The sequence below is a fragment of the Ranitomeya variabilis genome, chromosome 5 (genome assembly GCF_051348905.1).
Source record: "Ranitomeya variabilis isolate aRanVar5 chromosome 5, aRanVar5.hap1, whole genome shotgun sequence".
Taxonomy (NCBI): domain Eukaryota; kingdom Metazoa; phylum Chordata; class Amphibia; order Anura; family Dendrobatidae; genus Ranitomeya; species Ranitomeya variabilis.
Genome location: NC_135236.1, coordinates 577,556,992 through 577,579,738, shown reverse-complemented (window position 1 = coordinate 577,579,738; position 22,747 = coordinate 577,556,992). Strand labels below are relative to the sequence as shown.

The 22,747-nt window shown below is 41.4% G+C and overlaps 1 protein-coding gene across 7 annotated transcripts in view; it reads right to left on the bottom strand.

The window, feature by feature from the left end:
- LOC143776520 (teneurin-2-like) overlaps positions 1–22,747 on the bottom strand; it is a 3,926,626-nt gene that overhangs the window by 1,967,829 nt on the left and 1,936,050 nt on the right. For all 7 annotated transcript variants that reach the window (XM_077265978.1, XM_077265979.1, XM_077265980.1 and 4 more), the window contains one exon: positions 16,913–17,121. In XM_077265978.1, the coding sequence (XP_077122093.1) occupies positions 16,913–17,121 (209 nt within the window). The remainder of the gene's footprint in view (positions 1–16,912; positions 17,122–22,747) is intronic.

Sequence of the window (22,747 nt, the reverse complement as noted above, 5' to 3'; positions counted from 1 at the left end):
GCTCTGCGTTATAAACTGTAGTGAAACACTTGGGGGTTCAAAGCTCTCAAAACACATCTAGATAAGTTCCTTAGGGGGTCTACTTTCCAAAATGGTGTCACTTGTGGGGGGGTTTAATGTTTAGGCACATCAGGGGCTCTCCAAACGCAACATGGCATCCCATCTTAATTCCAGTCAATTTTGCATTGAAAAGTAAAATAGCGCTTCTTCCCTTCTGAGCTCTGCTATGCGCCCAAACAATGGTTTACACCCACATATGGGGTATCAGTGTACTCAGGACAAATTGCACAACAATTTTTGGGGTTTAATTTCTTCTCTTACCCTTGGGGAAATAAAAAATTTGGGGTGAAAAGATCATTTTTGTGAAAAAATATGATTTTTTATATTTACGGCTCTGCATTATAAACTTCTGTAAAGCACTTGTTGGGTCAAAGTGCTCACCACACATCTAGATAAGTTCCTTAGGGGGTCTACTTTCCAAAATGGTGTCACTTGTTAGGGGTTTCAATGTTTAGGCACATCAAGGGCTCTCTAAATGCAACATGGCGTCCCATCTCAATTCCAGTCAATTTTGCATTGAAAAGTCAAATGGCGCTCCTTCCCTTCCGAGCTCTGCCCTGCGCCCAAACAATGGTTTACACCCACATATGGGGTATCAGCGTACTCAGGACAAATTGCACAACAATTTTTGCGGTCCAATTTCTTCTCTCACCCTTGGGAAAATAAAAAATTGGGGGTGAAAAGATCATTTTTGTGAAAAAATATGATTTTTTATTTTTACGGCTCTGCATTATAAACTTCTGTAAAGCACTTGTTGGGTCAAAGTGCTCACCACACATCTAGATAAGTTCCTTAGGGGGTCTACTTTCCAAAATGGTGTCACTTGTTAGGGGTTTCAATGTTTAGGCACATCAAGGGCTCTCTAAATGCAACATGGCGTCCCATCTCAATTCCAGTCAATTTTGCATTGAAAAGTCAAATGGCGCTCCTTCCCTTCCGAGCTCTGCCCTGCGCCCAAACAATGGTTTACACCCACATATGGGGTATCAGCGTACTCAGGACAAATTGCACAACAATTTTTGGGGTCCAATTTCTTCTCTCACCCTTGGGAAAATAAAAAATTGGGGGTGAAAAGATCATTTTTGTGAAAAAATATGATTTTTTATTTTTACGGCTCTGCATTATAAACTTCTGTAAAGCACTTGTTGGGTCAAAGTGCTCACCACACATCTAGATAAGTTCCTTAGGGGGTCTACTTTCCAAAATGGTGTCACTTGTTAGGGGTTTCAATGTTTAGGCACATCAAGGGCTCTCTAAATGCAACATGGCGTCCCATCTCAATTCCAGTCAATTTTGCATTGAAAAGTCAAATGGCGCTCCTTCCCTTCCGAGCTCTGCCCTGCGCCCAAACAATGGTTTACACCCACATATGGGGTATCAGCGTACTCAGGACAAATTGCACAACAATTTTTGGGGTCCAATTTCTTCTCTCACCCTTGGGAAAATAAAAAAATTGGGGGTGAAAAGATCATTTTTGTGAAAAAATATGATTTTTTATTTTTACGGCTCTGCATTATAAACTTCTGTAAAGCACTTGTTGGGTCAAAGTGCTCACCACACATCTAGATAAGTTCCTTAGGGGGTCTACTTTCCAAAATGGTGTCACTTGTTAGGGGTTTCAATGTTTAGGCACATCAGGGGCTCTCCAAATGCAACATGGCGTCCCATCTCAATTCCAGTCAATTTTGCATTGAAAAGTCAAATGGCGCTCCTTTACTTCCGAGCTCTGCCATGCGCCCAAACTGTGGTTTACCCCCACATATGGGGTATCAGCGTACTCAGGACAAATTGTACAACAACTTTTGGGGTCTATTTTCTCCTGTTACCCTTGGTAAAATAAAACAAATTGGAGCTGAAATAAATTTTGTGTGAAAAAAAGTTAAATGTTCATTTTTATTTAAACATTCCAAAAATTCCTGTGAAACACCTGAAGGGTTAATAAACTTCTTGAAAGTGGTTTTGAGTACCTTGAGGGGTGCAGTTTTTAGAATGGTGTCACACTTGGGTATTTTCTATCATATAGACCCGTCAAAATGACTTCAAATGAGATGTGGTCCCTAAAAAAAAATGGTGTTGTAAAAATGAGAAATTGCTGGTCAACTTTTAACCCTTATAACTCCGTCACAAAAAAAAATTTTGGTTCCAAAATTGTGCTGATGTAAAGCAGACATGTGGGAAATGTTATTTATTAAGTATTTTGTGTGACATATGTCTGTGATTTAAGGGCATAAAAATTCAAAGTTGGAAAATTGCGAAATTTTCAAAATTTTCGCCAAATATTCGTTTTTTTCACAAATAAACGCAAGATATATCGAAGAAATTTTACCACTATCATGAAGTACAATATGTCACGAGAAAACAATGTCAGAATCGCCAAGATCCGTTGAAGCGTTCCAGAGTTATAACCTCATAAAAGGACAGTGGTCAGAATTGTAAAAATTGGCCTGGTCATTAACGTGCAAACCACCCTCGGGGCTTAAGGGGTTAAGAGCTGATATTATCTGGCAAAACTGTGCTGGTGTGGTCATGTACAGTTCGCAGGCGTTGGCATAGTAACTGGGCCTGACTGCGCATATCAATGAGCTAATCAGCCAGTTGGCAAGTGGCAGGTACATTTCAAATTGCCTCAGAAACCAGGCCATTATAACCTGTGGGAAAATTTCCCTATTGAAATGCATTACAATGAGGGGAAAAAACATTTTCAAACGCAAATTGCGCCAAAACTACAAATCCGATCGACACGAAAAATACTTACCACACCTCTTGGGGACGCTGGCTTCGAAATGACACCTCACTGGAGTCTGTGAGTGAAGCGGTTCGGGCCGCATTACGTGCGGACTGAATAATAATAATAAGAATAAGAATAAGAAGTTATCCACGATGGAATAACAGTATAGTGCTTTGTTCCAAAGCACTATAATAAGAAGAAGTTATCCACGATGGAATAACAGTATAGTGCTTTGTTCCAAAGCACTATAAGTAGATGGGTATTTCCTGAAGGAACTGCAGATAGTGCTTTGGAATGGTGCCAGGGCTGCCCCTGCAAGACTTTCACACTTGGGTGCCCCTCAGGCGGTCCGATCTGGCGGGCGGCGCCACTCTGGGTCCGATTTGGCGGGTGGCGCCACTCTGGGTCCGATTTGGCGGGCGGCGCCACTCTGGGTCCGATTTGGCGGGCGGCACCACTCTGGGTCCGATTTGGCGGGCGGCGCCACTCCGGGTCCGATTTGGCGGGCGGCGCCACTCCGGGTCCGATTTGGCTGGCGGCACCACTCCGGGTCCAATTTGGCGGGCGGTGCCACTCCGGGTCCGATTTGGCGGGCGGCGCCACTCCGGGTCCGATTTCGCGGGCGGGGCCACTCCGGGTCCGATTTGGCGGGCGGCGCCACTCCGGGTCCGATTTGGTGGGCGGCGCCACTCCGGGTCCGATTTGGCGGGCGGCGCCATTCCGGGTCCGATTTGGCGGGCGGAGTCACTCCGGGTCTGATTTGGCGGGCGGGGCCACTCTGGGTCCGATTTGGTGGGCGAGACCACTCGGGGTCCGATTTGGTGGGCTGCGCACCTCGGGTTCCGATTTGGTGGGCGGGTCACTTTAAGAGTTGATATTATCTGGCAAAACTGTGTCTTGGTAGAGTTCGTAGGCGTTGGCATAGTAACTGAGTCTGACTGCGCATATCAATGAGCTAATCAGCCAGGTGGCAGTTGGCAGTTATTTTTAGAAATTGCCTCAGAAATCAGGCCCATTATAAACGTATGGGAAAATTTTCCTATTGAAATGCATTGAAACACTTTTTTCAAACGCAAATTGTGCCAAAACTACAAATCCGATCGACACGAAAAATACTTAGCACACCTCTTGGGGACGCTGGCTTCGAAATGACACCTCACTGGAGTCTGTGAGTGAAGCGGTTCGGGCCGCATTAACTGCGGACTGAATAATAATAAGAAGAATAATAAGAAGAAGTTTACCACGGTGGAATAACAATATAGTGCTTTGTGCCAAAGCACTATAATAAGAAGAAGTTATCCACGATGGAATAACAGTATAGTGCTTTGTTCCAAAGCACTATAATAAGAAGTTATCCACGTTCGGATTACAATATAGTGCTTTGTTCCAAAGCACTATAATTATTTGGACCAGCCATAGTGTAAGGCTCGGGTGTTCATGTAAAGCTGCATGAACCAGTTAACTGCCTAAGTGTGTAGCAGTACAGAGTGCTATTAACTGCATAAAGTGTATGAGAACATGATGTGAGGAACCTGATTGTTTTTTTTTTTTTTTAATAGGCCACACAGGGATAGTTAGGTTAATGCATTGAGGCGGTAGACCAATCTGAACAAATGAGTTTTTAGGGCACGCTTAAAACTGTGGGGATTGGGGATTAATCATATTAACCTGGGTAGTGCATTCCAAAGAATCGGCGCAGCACGTGTAAAGTCTTGGAGACGGGAGTGGGAGGTTCTGATTATTGAGGATGCTAACCTGAGGTCATTAGCGGAGCGGAGGGCACGGATAGGGTGGTAGACTGAGACCAGAGAGGAGATGTAGGGTGGTGCTGAGCCATGGAGTGCTTTGTGGATGAGGGTAGTAGTTTTGTACTGGATTCTGGAGTGGATGGGTAGCCAGTGTAATGACTGGCACAAGGTAGAGGCATCGGTGTAACGGTTGGTGAGGAATATGATCCTGGCTGCAGCATTCAGGACAGATTGGAGCGTGGAGAGTTTGGTAAGAGGGAGGCCAATTAGTAGAGAGTTACAATAGTCCAGACGAGAATGAATAAGTGAAACAGTAAGGCCGGCCTCACACTAGCGAGTTTTACGGACGTATGTGTGCATAAACTACGTCCGTAAAATTCGCATTACACACGGCCCAATGAGTCTCTATGGCCCAGCTCCTATCTGCCGTATATTACGCATCTGTAATATACGGTCTTTTACGGCCGTAGAAAATCGCAGCATGCTGCGTTTGTCACCGTATTGCGCAAAAAAATCGCCAATGAAAGTCTATGGGGGCGAGAAAAATACGGATTCCACACGGACCAGCAGTGTGACCTGCGAGAAATACGCAGCGGTGTTAGTGAAAAGCCGGTAATTCAATTGCCGGCTTTTCATTTCTCCTTCACAAACCCGACATGATATGAGACATGGTTTACATACAGTAAACCATCTCATATCCCCCTTTTTTTTGCATATTCCACACTACTAATGTTAGTAGTGTGTATGTGCAAAATTGGGGCGCTGTAGCTGCTAAAATAAAGGGTTAAATGGCGGAAAAAATTGGCGTGGGCTCCAGTGACTGAGGGCAGATATTAATAGCCTAGAGAGGGTCCATGGTTATTGGCCCTCCCTGGCTACAAACATCTGCCCCCAGCCACCCCAGAAAAGGCACATCTGGAAGATGCACCTATTCTGGCACTTGGCCACTCTCTTCCCATTCCCATGTAGTGGTGGGATATGGGGTAATGAAGGGTCAATAGCACCTTGCTTGTTAATAACCCTTTCATACAATTGGATTAATAATGGATTGGTGACATAATTGACGCCTCTCCATTATTAATCTGGCTTAATGTCACCTTACAATAGCAAGGTGACATTAACCCTTCATTACCCCATATCCCACCGCTACACGGGAGTGGGAAGAGTGTGGCCAAGTGCCAGAATAGGCACATCTTCCAGATGTGCCTTTTCTGGGGTGGCTGGGGGCAGATGTTTGTAGCCAGGGGGGCCAATAACCAGGGACCCTCTCTAGGCTATTAATATCTGCCCTCAGTCACTGGCTTTACCACTCTGGCGGAGAAAATTGCGCGGGAGCCCACGCCAATTTTTTCCGCCATTTAACCCTTTATTTTAGCAGCTACAGCGCCCCAATTTTGCACATACACACTACTAACATTAGTAGTGTGGAATATGCAAAAAAAAGGGGGATATGAGATGGTTTACTGTATGTAAACCATGTCTCATATCATGTCGGGTTTGTGAAGGAGAAATGAAAAGCCGGCAATTGAATTACCGGCTTTTCACATATATCGCGCTGAATTAAATATAAATACAGAATCTCTATATATTATTGTCTAAGGGTTTTTCTGTCTGTCTGTCCCGTTTATTCATCCGCTGATTGGTCGAGGCCGCCTGGGCCTCGACCAATCAGCGACGGGCATAGCATGGCGACGATGATGTCATAATGGAAATCCCACGTCTCTGATTGGTTGAGGCCGCCAGGCCTCGACCAATCAGCGACGGGCACAGTATCGACGTAGATGTCATAATGGTTGCCATGGCGACAATGATGTCAAAAAGGTTGCCTCGACCAATCAGCAACGGGCACAGTTGGAATCATCATTGTCCATATACTACGGGGACATGCATATTCTAGAATACCCGATGCGTTAGAATCGGGCCACAATCTAGTATATATATATGTGTCTCAATGACACATATATATAAATATACTGTATATATATATATATATATATATATATATATATATATATATATATATATATACACACTCACCGGCCACTTTATTAGGTACACCATGCTAGTAACGGGTTGGACCCCCTTTTGCCTTCAGAACTGCCTCAATTCTTCGTGGCATAGATTCAACAAGGTGCTGGAAGCATTCCTCAGAGATTTTGGTCCATATTGACATGATGGCATCACACAGTTGCCGCAGATTTGTCGGCTGCACATCCCAAAGATGCTCCATACAAGGCAGGATGGATCCATGCTTTCATGTTGTTTACGCCAAATTCTGACCCTACCATCCGAATGTCGCAGCAGAAATCGAGACTCATCAGACCAAGCAACGTTTTTCCAATCTTCTACTGTCCAATTTCGATGAGCTTGTACAAATTGTAGCCTCAGTTTCCTGTTCTTAGCTGAAAGGAGTGGTACCCGGTGTGGTCTTCTGCTGCTGTAGCCCATCTGTCTCAAAGTTCGACGCACTGTGCATTCAGAGATGCTCTTAGGCCTACCTTGGTTGTAACGGGTGGCGATTTGAGTCACTGTTGCCTTTCTATCAGCTCGAACCAGTCTGCCCATTCTCCTCTGACCTCTGGCATCAACAAGGCATTTCCGCCCACAGAACTGCCGCTCACTGGATTTTTTTTCTTTTTCGGACCATTCTCTGTAAACCCTAGAGATGGTTGTGCGTGAAAATCCCAGTAGATCAGCAGTTTCTGAAATACTCAGACAAGCCCTTCTGGCACCAACAACCATGCCACGTTCAAAGGCACTCAAATCACCTTTCTTCCCCATACTAATGCTCGGTTTGAACTGCAGGAGATTGTCTTGACCATGTCTACATGCCTAAATGCACTGAGTTGCCGCCATGTGATTGGCTGATTAGAAATTAAGTGTTAACAAGAAGTTGGACAGGTGTACCTAATAAAGTGGCCGGTGAGTGTATATATATATATATATATATATATATATATATATATATATATATATATACTGTATATATTTTTTAACGAACATTTGAGCACATAAATCCATTAGATATCGATTTTGCAAGCCTGCAAGAAAATATCGCAGTACGGATGCCATACGGATTACATACGGAGGATGCCATGCGCAAAATACGCTGACACACCCTGCCTACGGATGACATACGGACCACTATTTTGGGGACTTTTCTGCGTATTACGGCCGTAAAAAACGGACCGTATTTTTATACGCTGAGTGTGAGGCCGGCCTAAGAGTTTTTGCAGAGTCTTAAGTAAGAAAAGGGAGAATTCTAGAAATGTTTTTGAGATGCAGATAAGAAGAGCGAGTCAGTGATTGGATGTGGGGGGTGAATGAAAGCTCAGAATCAAGGATGACCCCAAGGCAGCGGGCATGTTGCTTTGGAGTAATGCTGGAACCGCACACGGAGATGGCAATGTCAGGCAAAGGTAGGTTAGTAGAGGGAGAGAACACGAGGAGTTCAGTTTTTGACAGGTTCAGTTTCAGATAGAGGGAGGACATGATGTTAGAGACAGCGGTAAGACAATCATTGGTGTTTTCTAAAAAGGTCGGCGTGATAACAGGAGAAGAGGTGTATAATTGGGTGTCATCAGTATAGAGATGGTACTGGAAACCAAATCTACTGATTGTTTGTCCCATAGGGGCAGTATACAAAGAGAAGAGGAGGGGGCCTAGAACTGATCCTTGAGGAACCCCAACAGTAAGGGGAAGGTGAGAGGAGGAGGAACCAGCAAAACATACAGTGAAGGAGCGGTGAGAGAGATAGGAGGAGAACCAGAAGAGAACGGTGTCCTTGAGGCCGATATATGTAATTGTTTTCTTTATAACAGCCTAAAATATTGCCATTTCATTGGTAGCTATGTAAATACTGTTTCATGCCATGTATCTTTAGGTTGATAGAATTGTGTGAAGCCTCCTTTGTATGTAAAACAGGAAACACAGATATATATACTAATAGATAATAGAGATAAACTAGTGGGTTCCTTAGATTACGAAATATTCTTGGAATGTCTCAGCGTTCAGCCAGTGAAGAAATAGGTGAAAAAATTTGTCATGACCTCCCCTCCAAAAATAGCTCTTTGATGATCCTTTCATTTACCCTCCTGAATATTCTTAAATCAGATGCATATTGTAAATGGATCCAATTGTTTCCAAAGGGCTGAAATGTAAGATTCAGCTACATTAAGCAAGTGATGGATGAGTGATTGCTTATAGGAAGATAGAGGGATGCTCCATAAAAGAAGCAGCAAGAGGATCTACGTCAAAGGAATTGGGCAGTCAATTAATTTTCAGAAGATGCTTTAGGCAAATTTACAAAATTCAATCAAACATATAAAATAGTAAACCTGCATAATCTGTTTCTGATATTCTTAAATAAACATATAAAACTAGATGGTGGCCCGATTCTAACGCATCGGGTATTCTAGAATATGTATGCAGTTTATTTATGAAGTTTTCAGAATAATGCAATTTACACACAGGATTCGGCCGGCCAGCCGCGACCAATTAGCAAAGCGTGGTTCAAATTCCACGCCAACATGCGGGCGGACTGCGACTGTCGCTGACTGTTCGCGGCCGGGCGTGACCAATCAGTGAAGCCAGGGCCGGCTCCACGTTTTTGAGGGCCCCGGGCGAAAGAGTCTCAGTGGGCCTCCCTCTTTAACACATACCATACAGCAGAGAAATATAGCACAGCCAAGTAGCATATAACACAGCCCACGTAGTATATAACACAGCCACGTAGTATATAGCACACCCACATAGTATATTGCCCAGCCACGTAGTATATTGCCCAGCCGCGTAGTATATAGCACAGACACATAGTAAATAGCACAGACACGTAGTATATTGCCTAGCCACATAGTATATTGCCCAGCCACATAGTATATTGCCCAGCCACGTAGTATATTGCCCAGCCACATAGTATTTAGCACAGACACGTAGTATATAGCACAGACACGTAGTATATTGCCCAGCCACATAATATATTGCACAGCCACGTAGTATATAACACAGCCACTTAGTATATAGCACAGAGACGTAGTATATAACACTGCCTATGCAGTATATAACCCAGGCCACGTAGTATAGAGCACAGCAATGTAGTATATTACCCAGCCACATAATATATACCACAGCCACGTAGTATATAGCACAGCCAACATAGTATATAGCACAGAGATGTAGTATATAACACAGCCCACGCAGTATCTAACACAACCCACATAGTATACAGCAATGTGGGCACCATATCCCTGTTAAAAAAAGAATTAAAATAAAAAATAGTTATATACTCACCTTCCGTCGGCCCCGGATCTAGGTGAGGCGTTCAGCGATGCTCCTCGCAACGCTCCGGTCCCAAGAGTGCATTGCAGTTTCGCGAGATGATGACATAGCGGTTTCGCAAGATCGCTAAGTCATCATCTCGCGAGACCGCAATGCATGGACCGGACCGTCGCGAGGAGCGGGAAAGGTGCCGGAAGGTGAGTATATAATGATTTTTATTTTTTTAATTATTTTTAACATTAGATCTTTTTACTATTGATTGACATGCACAACTTATCTACCCTTGATAAAGCTGAAAACGTGAAACGCGCGTCGGGACTTCTGGGTGAGGCTGAGGACAGACAGGCAGACTTTATGGGTACGTGTATATGATTATGCTAGCTCTTTTCTTGCATTGGCACTTTATATTTTGGCTGGATGGCCACTTTTTACGCATGTGACTATGGAGTTATCATATTATAGATATTTATGTCATTCCCATGACCTGCAATAATACTATTATCTACCTACCTCATGCCCTTGGTTCTTGTGCACTGTACTCGGGTACTATCCTTCCTCTTACTTGGATGTTTGCTATTTTTGTCTTTTAATTGTTGTAGTATATGTGTATTTTTCAATAAAAATTGTCACTCTTTTATACCATCCCCTGAGTGGTGTGTCTGATACTTTTTGTATCTTATTGGTTTAGTGTAATATTTACACACCCCTTATATGCTTCCTATGGGATTTTCCTACTTTGGTGGAGGAACCCTGTGATTAGCAGTATTATGTTTATGGACATTTTTGTTGATGCTGCATAGGCAGCATCAATAGTAAAAAGCTGGTCACACAGGGTTAATATCAGCGTTAACAGACTGGGTTACACCGCGGTCCATTAACGCTGCCATTAACCCTGTGTGAGCGCTGACGGCAGGGGAGTAGGGAGCAGCCATTTCGCGGCCGCACTGTGCCCGTCACTGATTGGTTGTGGCCGTTTGACCGCAACCAATCAGCGACTTGGGATTTCCTTTACAGACAGACAGAAAGACAGACAGACAGACGGAAGTGACCCTTAGACAATTATATAATAGACTAGACTGTGGCCCGATTCTAACGCATCGGGTATTCTAGAATATGCATGTCCCCACAGTATATGGACAATGATGATTCCAGAATTCACGGCAGACTGTGCCCGTCGCTGATTGGTCGAGGCAACCTTTATGACATCATCATCGCCATGGCAACCATTATGACATCTACGTCGATACTGTGCCCGTCGCTGATTGGTCGAGGCCTGGCGGCCTCGACCAATCAGAGACGTGGGATTTCCATTGTGACATCATCGTCGCCATGCTATGCCCGTTGCTTATTGGTCGAGGCCCAGGCGGCCTCGACCAATCAGAGAATGAATAAACGGGACAGACGGAAAAACCCTTAGACAATTATATATATAGATAGTAACTCTTTATAATATTCAGTGCCAACTATAAGGAGAGGCAGATGCTATACCAACTTGACAAAAAAATTAATTCCACAGAATTTTGAGGACTTGTGTTTTATTGTATAATGTCCATTGATAAGATATGAGTATGTACAGTAAGTCTTTTCTAAGTTAATTAGATGTGTCTGATGACAATCCTAGGGTGAACTGATAAGAAGGTTAATAATAAGAAGCAAAAAAAACACATCAAAGAAATCCAGTCATAGAGCTTTCACAAACAGTGAGGCAAATATAATTACATGATGGGGCAATGATAAGAAAAAATAGTTGGGAAACCTGTAATGGTAAGAGGCATGATTCTTCGGCAGCATTTAAATGTCTTCAAGGTCCTGTCTACTAAGGAGTATATGGCTTATGTCTTAATTGCTTGGGGGAAAATATCTCTTTACAGTAGAAATATTGGGTTACCTAAGATGGGATAAAGTGGTGAAGGAGCTGGGAGACATTTTGGTGTGAAAATAATAGTCAGGCCACAATATAAGGGTAATATGAGGGGATACGGTTGCATATTGACTGCAGAGGCTGTTAAGATGGGGAGTTGAATGAATTTTTGCTCTAAGTAGACCTCTGCATAGAGGACTACTGTTTCAACACCAATTAATTAAATGGCATACATGTTATTGGTTACTTATTAGCTTCAAGCAGATATTATACTAAATATAGATTTGTGACTTGGGTAAACAGCTATTTATAAAGACTTTTACTGAACACAATATATTTAGAATTCTTCAAAAAGTTATATAATTGGAATGGTCATCAGCAAACATAAGTAAGAAAACAGGTAAAAGCAAACCGTTAAAATCCCATGATGCAATTAAAGTAAAGCTGAAACCACTAAATAAAACTAGTGCCATTGTCCAAAGTATATGCAAATCATGAAAAGTTTATTATAATTACAAAACAACAAAGATTATAGGCATAAATATGGGGGGTACGTAACAGCATAACACATGGAAGCAAAAAGTCAGGCGGTAGCCACTACATATGACTAAAGTATGTGCTGCCAGATGGTACATAGCGGGCTAGATAAATACCAAGGTCCATACAAACAGTAGTACAGTAAAACATAAAAAATAACAAAGTCGGAAATCCAAACATACAGGGCCCTGTGTGACAAAATGATTGCCCTTTAAACCTAACAACTGGTTGGGCCACCCTTAGTAGCAACAACTGCATTCAAGCATTTGCAATAACTGACAATAAGTATTTTACAACGCTTTGGAGGAATTTTGGCCAACTCATCTTTGCAGAATTGTTGTAATTCTGCTACATTGGAAGTTTTAAAAGCAGGAACTGCCTTTTTAAAATCATACCACGGCATCTAAATTGGATTAAGGTAAGGACTTGGCTAGGCCACTCCAAAGTCTTGATTTTGTTTTCCTTAGGTCATGCAGACGTGGACTTGCTAGTCTGTTTTGAATCATTGTCCTGCTGCATAACTCAAGTGTGCTTTAGCTTGAGGTCACAGAAATTCTTCTTCAGGATTTTTTGGTAGATAGCAGAATACATGGTTCCATTTACCACAGAAAGTCTTCCAGGTCCTGAAGCAGCAATACAGCCCTAGACCATTACACTATCACCATCATATTTTACTGTTGGTATGATGTTCCTTTTTTTAAATGCTGTGTTAGTTACTTTTATGCCAGATGTAATGGGACATACTGTTAGGGGTCGAGTTCCCGCCTCTACACAGGGGGAATCTCGAGCCATCTCCACCGCAGTCTCCCATTCTTCTCCAGCCGCAGTGGAGTCTGCTCAGCGGAGATGTCGTTCCCAGCATCTGGCTCAGCCTGATACGGTGCAGATGGTTACTGCTGCCTTTCCAGGCTCAGCCATTGTAGCCAGTACTGGTCAGCAGCGAGCAGACATCTCTGGGACTAAGTCCTGCTTTTCCCCTTCTGAGCATGCCAAGGGTAAGTCCTCTAATTGGAGGCCGGGGGTCACATGCTCAGCTACTACAGCAGCTCCTGTTGGTCCTCTAGGAAGGTCCTGAAGTGGCTCAGGTACTGTAGCAGCTCCCATTGATCCTCTAGGAAGGTCCTGTGGTTGCTGCATCTATGAAAGGTTCGCATGGCCGCACGGCCATGCGCTAGAATCAACTAAGTTATGTGTTCTGTGCCAGTGTGGTCATATGTATGTGGTTTCAGGGTTCAGCTGAAATAAGCCTCCGGTGAGGAGTTTTGCATGTGCTATCCTAACTGCATGACCACTGTTCGCTCTATTTGGTAGCTGTGGTCCTCTGTGAGGTTAACAGGGCACAGCGGTCTCTTGTTTTAAGTGACTCTGCGAAGTAACAGAATTAACTTATACCACCATATAGTACCGTCAGTTACTAGCAGCGGGTTTTACTCCTGCATGGTGGACCCCGGGTTGCGAATGCACCTATTACTCTAATATATATATTTGGTGTGTTTCGCCAAATCCTAACACATACACCTTCCAAAAAGTTCTACTTTTGTCTCCTCAGTTCACAGAGTATACTCCCAAAAGTCTTGGGGATCATCAAAATTTTTGCTGACAAAACAGAGACAAGCCTTTATGTTCTTATTGCTCAGCAGTGGTTTTTGTCTTGGAATTCTGCCATGCAGTCCATTTTTGCCCATTCTCTTTCTTATGGTGGAGTCATGAACACCCTCCTTAACTGAGGCAAGCGAGGCCTGCAGTTCTATGGATGTTGTTGTGGGGTCTTTTGTGACCTCTTGGATGAGCCATCGCTGCGCTCGTGGGGTAATAATGGCTATCACTGTGGTTTGCTTAAGTTCAAAAGCTTGAGAAATGGCATTATATTATATCTACTGTACATACTGATAGATCTCAATTAATTTGTTTCTCATTTGTTCCAGAGTTTCTTTTGATCACGGCATGATGTCTAGCTTTTGACGAACTTTTGGCCTACTTCACTTTGTCAGACATGTCCTATTTAAGTGATTTTTCGATTGAGAACAGGTGTGGCAGTAATCAGGCCTGCGTGTGGCTAGGGAATTTAAACTGAGCTTCTCAAAGATGTGATAACTAGTGATGAGCGAGTATACTCATTACTTGAGTTTCTCCGAGCATGCTCGGGTTGTCTCCGAGTATTTCAGTGTGCTCGGAGATTTAATTTATGTTGATGCAGTCACATGATTTGTGGCTGCTAGACAGCTTGAATACATGTGGGGATTGCCTGTTTGTCATTTGTGATGCAACAAAACAATCATGCAAAACACACCTACAGTCTATGTAAAGACTATGTGACAAAGAAGGAGTGTGATGGAGTGCTGTGTTAGATGAAATGGCCTCAACAATTATCAGACTCCAACCCACTTGAGACTGGTTGAGATGAGTTAGACTGCAGGGTTAAGACAAAGCAGCTAGCAAGTTCTCAGAACATCTGGGAATGCCTAGAGAATGTTGAAAAGCCATTCCACGTCACTGCTTGAGAAAATAAAAAGGGTGTGTAAAGCTGTCATCAGAGAAAAGAGGGACTTTGATAAATCTAATGTTTAATACGCATGCATATGCACATTACAATAAGGTCAACAAAAAACGGTAAACATTATTAGTGAGGTAAAACACAATGGGCCAAATTTTGTATACTGTCTAAGGTTAGTCTAATCTTAAAATCTGTATCCAGAAGAATTGTGCTGTTTTTCTGTGCGGGGAATTTAGTATTAAATGTTACAATTTACAATGTAATGAACAAATTCACAAAAGGATCCACAGTATATTGATGACAGATAGGTTATAATGTGGATTTGAGACCACTGTGGATTTTCTTAGGTCATGAGTGAACGGAATTTGTTCAAAGCATTTTACAAATATTACACTGTACTCAGCTGTGGATTTTTGGTGTGGATTTCACAAACAGCTATAGTGTATTTGTTTCAAACTTCACTATTAAAGTACCCTCAGGACTAGTAGGATTATAGCTTGGAGAGTCTCCATTACAAATAAAACATAACCTTTAAATGATATTAAAAATGATTACTCCGGACCCAACATAAAGAAAAATGACACAAAATTACAATCAGCACATGCATAATGTGCTAGTGCTTAACCAGTGCTCATTAAAAAAATGGTTTAATCTCACCCTTTTGAAGAATGTTGTTCCTAACAGATTCATATGAAATACGAAACAGGAACAATGAATATATGTATAGGGGGGATTTTATCTCTCTTATTCTCTGTTGTGCCCCTGCATTGCTCCTGTCCTCACAAGGACAGTACCCAAGTGTAGCCTGCTACTGGTTAACCACCATAATAATAATAATCTTTATTTTTATATAGCGCTAACATATTCCGCAGCGCTTTACAGTTTGCACACATTATCATCGCTGTCCCCGTTGGGCTCACAATCTAAATTCCCTATCAGTATGTCTTTGAAATGTGGGAGGAAACCGGAGTTCCCGGAGGAAACCCACGCAAACACGGAAAGAACATACAAACTCTTTGCAGATGTTGTCCTGGACGACTTCAGAATATGGTTAGTTCAGGATGTGGACGTTGGCGCCAAAGCAGTGGCGCATAAGGGGTCCAGTATGGTCCTGGATCCTGGTGGTGACAGTGATTCCTCGTGGTCCAGTGTAGTCCTGGAAAAGATAACGTCTTGGCTCCTGGCAACGACGGTGATTCCTTTTGGTCTGGTCGGTGTGTCAGGAAATGATGAGCCAGACAGAGCACAGTCTTTTTCCCCTGTCAGTGTACAGGGACAATGAGCAACTCAGTCTTTGGAATGTGGGAGGAAACCAGAGTGGGGCTTGAACCCAGGACTCCAGTGCTGCAAGGCTGCTGTGCTATCCACTGCGCCACTGTGCTGCCCGTTGATGTAGACAGGTTAATCTCCCTAATCATTTGCTCCCCAATAGAGGGGATTCATCAGAGGAGTAGAAATATATGGCAGGAGTCCAGTGTCTCAGGTATGACCATTAACGCATTGGAGGTAAATGGTAACCAGTAGCAGCCTACACTTGGGGACTGTCTTTGTGAGGACAGAAGTAATGCAGGGGCACAACAGGGAATAAGAGAGATAAAATCCTCCCCTATACATATATTAATTGTTCCTTCTTTCATATGAATCTGCTATGAACAACATTCTTCATAAGGGTGAGACCAAACCATTTTTTTTATGAGCACTGATTGAGCACTAGCACTTTATGTATGTGTTTATTGTAATTTTGTGTCATTTTTCTTTATGTTGTGTCTGGAGTAATCATTTTTAATATTAATCAATGAAAGGTTATCTGGATTTAACAACAAAAATTCTGAGATATGCGAGTCCAGCATATATTTTGTCCAATAAGTTTGTAGATATTACAGTGGTGATAGATTTAGCACATCTTGCTAAAAGTTAGCCACCATTATATTACTGATACTAATTCTTAATTGGCTCCATCAAGCAAAATAGCGGTAGTGCCAGATCCATTTCATGATGGACTTTAACAGAACCAAGTGTACCTGACTAATTTTAATATAGTCCATCTGGTTTTCCATCATCGTATCTGTCCATGCACACACAAAATAGTGGAGCATGGTGGTCTATTTTACTTGTCATTTCTAATGGAATCTGCAATTGAGGCTTGGAACAGAGCTTTCAACACAGAAAAGAATAGAAACTAATATCTTATCCTTTATTACTCATACCTGAGCATGTGATGGAGGCAAACCTCTTCGTATGTAAACACCAAACAAGGCATCTTTTCCTAATGATATATTAAATTTTAAGAACTGTGGCTGGGTAACATCGATATGTGATCTCCAAAAAACCCCTGCAGGTACTTCTTGAGTGATCCGGCGGCCAATTTCAACTTCTCCGTTGTCTATGCTGCTGTTTCTTGAATTAGTCCAAGGTCCTGGAAGACAAAAGAATTATTATATTTCATTTCACCAAACTATATGATAAAAGGGACAGTAAAATCTGCATTACAGAGAGCATTATACATTATTTCTTGGAAAGAAAGCCTCAATATGCATTTTCAAATACATTTGACTTTCATCTTGACTTATTACCTCTGAAGAGGAATATTGAATGGTTCTATTCCCATCCAATTGGTGTTGAATGAGATATATGCTCATCAAAACCAACCTTCACTAAACACATCAAAGTTCCCAAGCATCTAATCCTAAACAATATTGTGTCCATACCTAGAAAAATAATGTTTCATTTTAAGGAAATGCAAATTGTCAAACGTGTGACATCCATGATTTTAGATAAGCACGTGTAGGTAAAATATTTTCATTAGTATAGTATTTTGCACTTTGATCAATCCTTTGAATCAAGATGACATAGATAAAAAAATAGTCAAATTAGGTTCTCATGCCAGTCAATTGGAAATTTCAAATTTCTTCATTAGAATAGTTTTAAATATGTCATTATAGTAATAAAATAGGAACAGCACAACGTTTTACTTATCTTCGGGTGCACAGCCCCCAAGCAACCTATCCAATGATTGTCCAAAATCTGCAAACTTTCAAAAAAGAGGGCACCTCTCAATATCCTTGGTGAAAAATGTGCAGTATTTATTCAACCCACATGTCTGGTCGAAGTTTCGGCTCTGAATGAGCCTTTCTCAAGCCTTGAGAAAGGCTCATTCAGAGCCGAAACGTCGCCCAGACATGTGGGTTGAATAAATCCTGCACATTTTTGACCAAGGATATGGAGTGCTGCCCTCTTTTCTGAATTTTTGTAAATATGTCATTAGTTACTGAATATTTAATGTACATTCCAAATTAAAGGGGCTTATTGTAAGGCTTTGCTGTGGCCTACATTTGTTTATCTGCAAGTAATAACTCTGTATTTCAGTCATCTTGTACCCCAACAAAATAGGAATAAAAAGTAATCAAAAAGCTATATCCACCTACACACAGTATAATAAAAACTGCAGCTGGGCCATACAAATATCAGCGCTCACATAGCTCCATTTCTGGGTAGAATTTATGGGTCTCAGAACATAACATAAAACAATTTTTAAATATATTTTTAATTTCTTAGTACAATATCAAGAGACTAAATACATTTAGTGACCTGTAGAATAAAGCTGATGTTATGTGTACAAAATAAAACCTAAGAAACAATGGCAGATATGTTTATTTTTTCCATTTTCTACATAATGATTTTTTTCAGATTTATTTACATATTATATGGTAAATTAAAAGGTTCCATTAAAAATATAACAGATTTCAAGAAATGTAAAAAAAAAGTTATTTGTGTTAAAAGCTGGGAGTGGATATGAAACAAACGAAAGATAAAAAAATGACTGCTTGGCAGCACCAAGTTGTTAATACCTTAGGCAAACTTTCAACTATTTTAATTTTCAAGAATTTAATATCTTCAAGACTGTTTTTTTCAATTTTAAGAATTGTGTTTCAATGAACAAGTGTAATAAACAGCACCGGACAAATCAGTACCACCCAGTGCTCTTTCATTGCTGTATAACGTGAAAAGGATATTAAATATATTAACAAGGATGAGCGAGTGTGGAAATATTAAGGTTGCTGTGAATCAGATATTCACAGATCTGTTTGTCCCATTTTATAGCTTCATACTCTAATACATTTTATATATTTTTTCTATTAAAATCTCATCTTAAATTAAAATCTGTGAAGGCAAGAGATACTTGATAAGTGGAGAGGGCTGAAAGGCTTGATGTGAAGCTCATTTTACAGTGCTGGAAATACACACTGCAAACTTCATCCAGAAGCTTACATGAATTTAGCAGTCACTCTTCTATTAAAGCATGTCCAGTATAAGGTACGAGAAGCAAGCACTGTGAAATCTGGCTTTAGCTTATAGTATCAGTAGAAAAGTTAATGTCCTACACCAAATATTACACGCATCTAATCTCTAAGAGATTATGACTCCCCCTACATGCATCACTTTATTTTCTAACTGAAACTAACACTTAGAAATTAATACGCCTAAATTTCTTTTGGAGATCGAGGAAAGAGTACACCAATTATCTGTTGAATACCTGACCATTTCTCTTCTCCTCACGTTCCAATATCTGTCAAAACATTTTAGACAAGTTGTGCAAAAAAAAATATATTTAATAAAATACATGAACTGAAAGGTTATATTTTGCTGCTTAATTTTCTCTGGAGTATTGTTTATATTCACTTCTTCTGGTTTATTCCTCTTTTCAAGAATGTCATTCTATTTCCTCTCACTATCCAAGAGCTCTCAAAAACATGCTGACATTTCATAGATACTCTTTTTGGAGAAGTTGTCAGAGCTGTCAATCAAGTTCTGATTTTGCCCACCAGTTTTATAGAGCAGACACCATACAAGGCTGACACATTTTTATGGCAATTGAGCCCCTGTCCAATAGATGGTGAGACTATGAGGAAGTATTTTGTTGCAATTATGGAAAAAAACAATTATATAATGAATGACAGCAGTTTATGGGTTTTATTTGTTGAATGATATCCAAGGACCAAAAAAAACATTAGGAACCAAACCTTACATAGACAGATTGGCTAACATATACATCTGTACTTAGCATAGAAACTAATGGAGAAATCCACATACTCATTATCTTAGTGCTCATTCAAACATCAGTTTTCTGTGTACAAATTCTGTTCATATTTTTTAATGACAGAAGTTGTACCAATTATAGTCTATGAGGTTGTTCACATGCTGTTAGGGCTAGCGGAACGCACCAAATAAATAGAGAGATGGTATAAGGTGCGATCGCAGCCCGGGATCCACCGAGCAGAGATGGAACCTGCTGCTGAGTAATGATGGACTGTATGAAGATACACACACGGGTTAGCTTCACCCTGTATGAAAGAAGTGAACCCTGTTGTGTCACAGGGCCCGCACAAAGAGCGCAAGCAAGGAGTCACAGAACTCAATCCCAAGACTCGGGATTAGAGTCCATCTGGACCACTTGTGCTCGACACCGCTACTGGGTGTCAGAGTATAACTAAAATAGTAATTTTATGCACAAGAGTGCGAGCAGTGCCGCTCTGGCGGACGCCACTAACCACCCAGACTTGGGTCAGGGAAGCGCTCTAATAGCACATGGCAGTCACAGCAATAGATGCTGTATCGTGTGTTTAGTACTGATGGCTCTATCGGGCGCTAGATAACAAACATCCACCTTACGCGAGCAGTCATACACAAGGGAGGGGATGATTAATGAGCGACTTTCATACATCAACACACACGTTTTCAAGTATACACTAGCGCATGGTCGAGCGGCTATGCAAACCTTTTATAGTGGCAGTGCTACAAGACCTTTCCTGATGGACCAATAGGAGCCGCAACAGGACCTGAGTATGTGACCTCCGACCTCCAATGGGAGGTCATCCCATGGGCATGCTCAGTATGTGAAAAGCAGGACTTAGTCCCAGAAAGACCTGCTCACTGCTGAACATTGCTGGCTACAAGGACAAAGCCTGGAAGGGCAGTAGTAACCAGTCATCCAGTATCAGCCTGAGCTAGACACTGGGACCGACGTCTCCGCTGAGCAGACTCCACTGCGGCTGGAGAAGAATAGGAGACCGCAGCGGAGATAGTTCGAGATTCCCCTTGTGCAGAGGCGGGAACTCGTCACCTAACACATGCCCTTGTATTTTTGCAAACCGATTGGTCCACATAAAATCACAGAGATGTGTCCAATTTTTATCCAAGTCTCAAATCAAACTTGCCAATGTGAGTCTATCGGTCTGCCAAAAATAATTGGAAAGCACTCAGATGTCATTCATATTTCACTGTTTGATATGAAAAGCTTGAGAAAACTCAATCAGTTTTATTTTTACTCCCAGACAAAACCTGATTAAACTCTGTCCAAACATTGGTGGTAAAAATTAAAACACTAACCAAATATTAATAAAACTCTGACCAAAAACACTGATGAAACTGGTACAATTTTTTGGGGCAAAAGACAGTTCACTTACATATGAATGAGGCGGCGGCCTAATACAGAAGGAATTAAACATTATTTTGGCTATAGCTATGTAGAGACATTTTCTCAGATAAGTTGTGTGGCCAAAAGCGTTGTAAAAAGTGCTATTATGACTAATTTAAAGCTAAATATTTAGAATTGAGAGTTCTCAGTGGTTGATACCTTTTAATGGCTAACTGAAAAGATGGTAACAAATTGCAAGCTTTCGAGACTACACAGGTGATGAAGAGACCTGTGTAGTCTCGAAAGCTTGCAATTTGTTACCATCTTTTCAGTTAGGCATTAAAAGTTATCAACCACTGAGGACTCTCAATTCTAAATATTTTTCTATCTACTGGCTAACACGGTACCAAGATATTTATCTTTCCTGTATTAATATAAAGCTTTAATTCTGCTGTAAAAGAGCCGACCAAATGACAGGCAGGGCATAGTCTGTGATTTGGCTGGTGCAACTTCCAATCAGTGATAGAAAATGTAATACATTTGGAAACCTTGGCATCTCTTTGTCGCAGTCTCAGTGTGTAACACCATAGGAAATAAATAGATGAGAGATCACAATGCGACATTCTCAATTTCAATGTGCATGACACGTCATTGTGTAGCCCTTACAGACCTCTATATCACAAGTCCAATGAGAAGTCTGACCAGCTAATAACAATGAAGAATATTTCAAATTCAAGTAGATATCAGGGACAGAGGCAAGAACAGATATTGAGGAAATTGAGTTCAGTAACCGTCCTACATGAAGCCCCCTCCTCCAGTTGCAAAAAACTGGTAAATCAGGTTTCATTGGGAATTGAGGGGCTGTACCTTTGTGAGTGGACAAAAGACTGGTGACATCATTCCCCACACGTGGGGGCTGGACACACCTCTGGCAGCTGGAGAGATATAACAGAGCACATGTGCTGGGGCCCGCTCTCTTGCTTCCTGGACGATGAGTGATGGACTTCTACCTTGAGAGTGTAATGTATGACTATTGATTATTGTGTTATTTTGAGTGACTGTTTATATTTATTATCTTTTATTAAGTAAATTCATTTTAGTTTATTCAATTGTCGTGTGAGCATTTATTCATCACAATTCTTTGAACCATAACAAAACAAGTGGTGTCAGAAAGTGGGAATTGTGTCTTGAATAAAAATCTTTGCAAAATTGAATAAGTTTATTAAAAATAGGAAAGCAATTGAGAGTATTGTCAGATCCTTGCCGGAATGGATGTTGTCAGGACCGTGGACCCCAATGGCACAGGAATGTAATAAGTATATGGAGGGACAGCGTTTAGCAAATCCTCGTGATGTGGCTGCCAAATTTGATCTCTCAAGGTATGATGCAAAGGAGCAAAAAATAGCAGCGGCCGTTGGATGAGTCTGTGTCCAGGCACTGCAAAGTTTGCAAGAGGAGATTGATAACTTGCGTTTAGAGCTGCATACAGCTATAGAGCAAAGGATCAGCTTGCAATCAGCCTTGAGAGATCAAGTGAAACAGCATGATAAAATGCAAAAGAGTTTTGAAGAATATGTGATACAAAATATGAATACAAATAAGCACAGGAGGAGACAGCAGCCAGTGT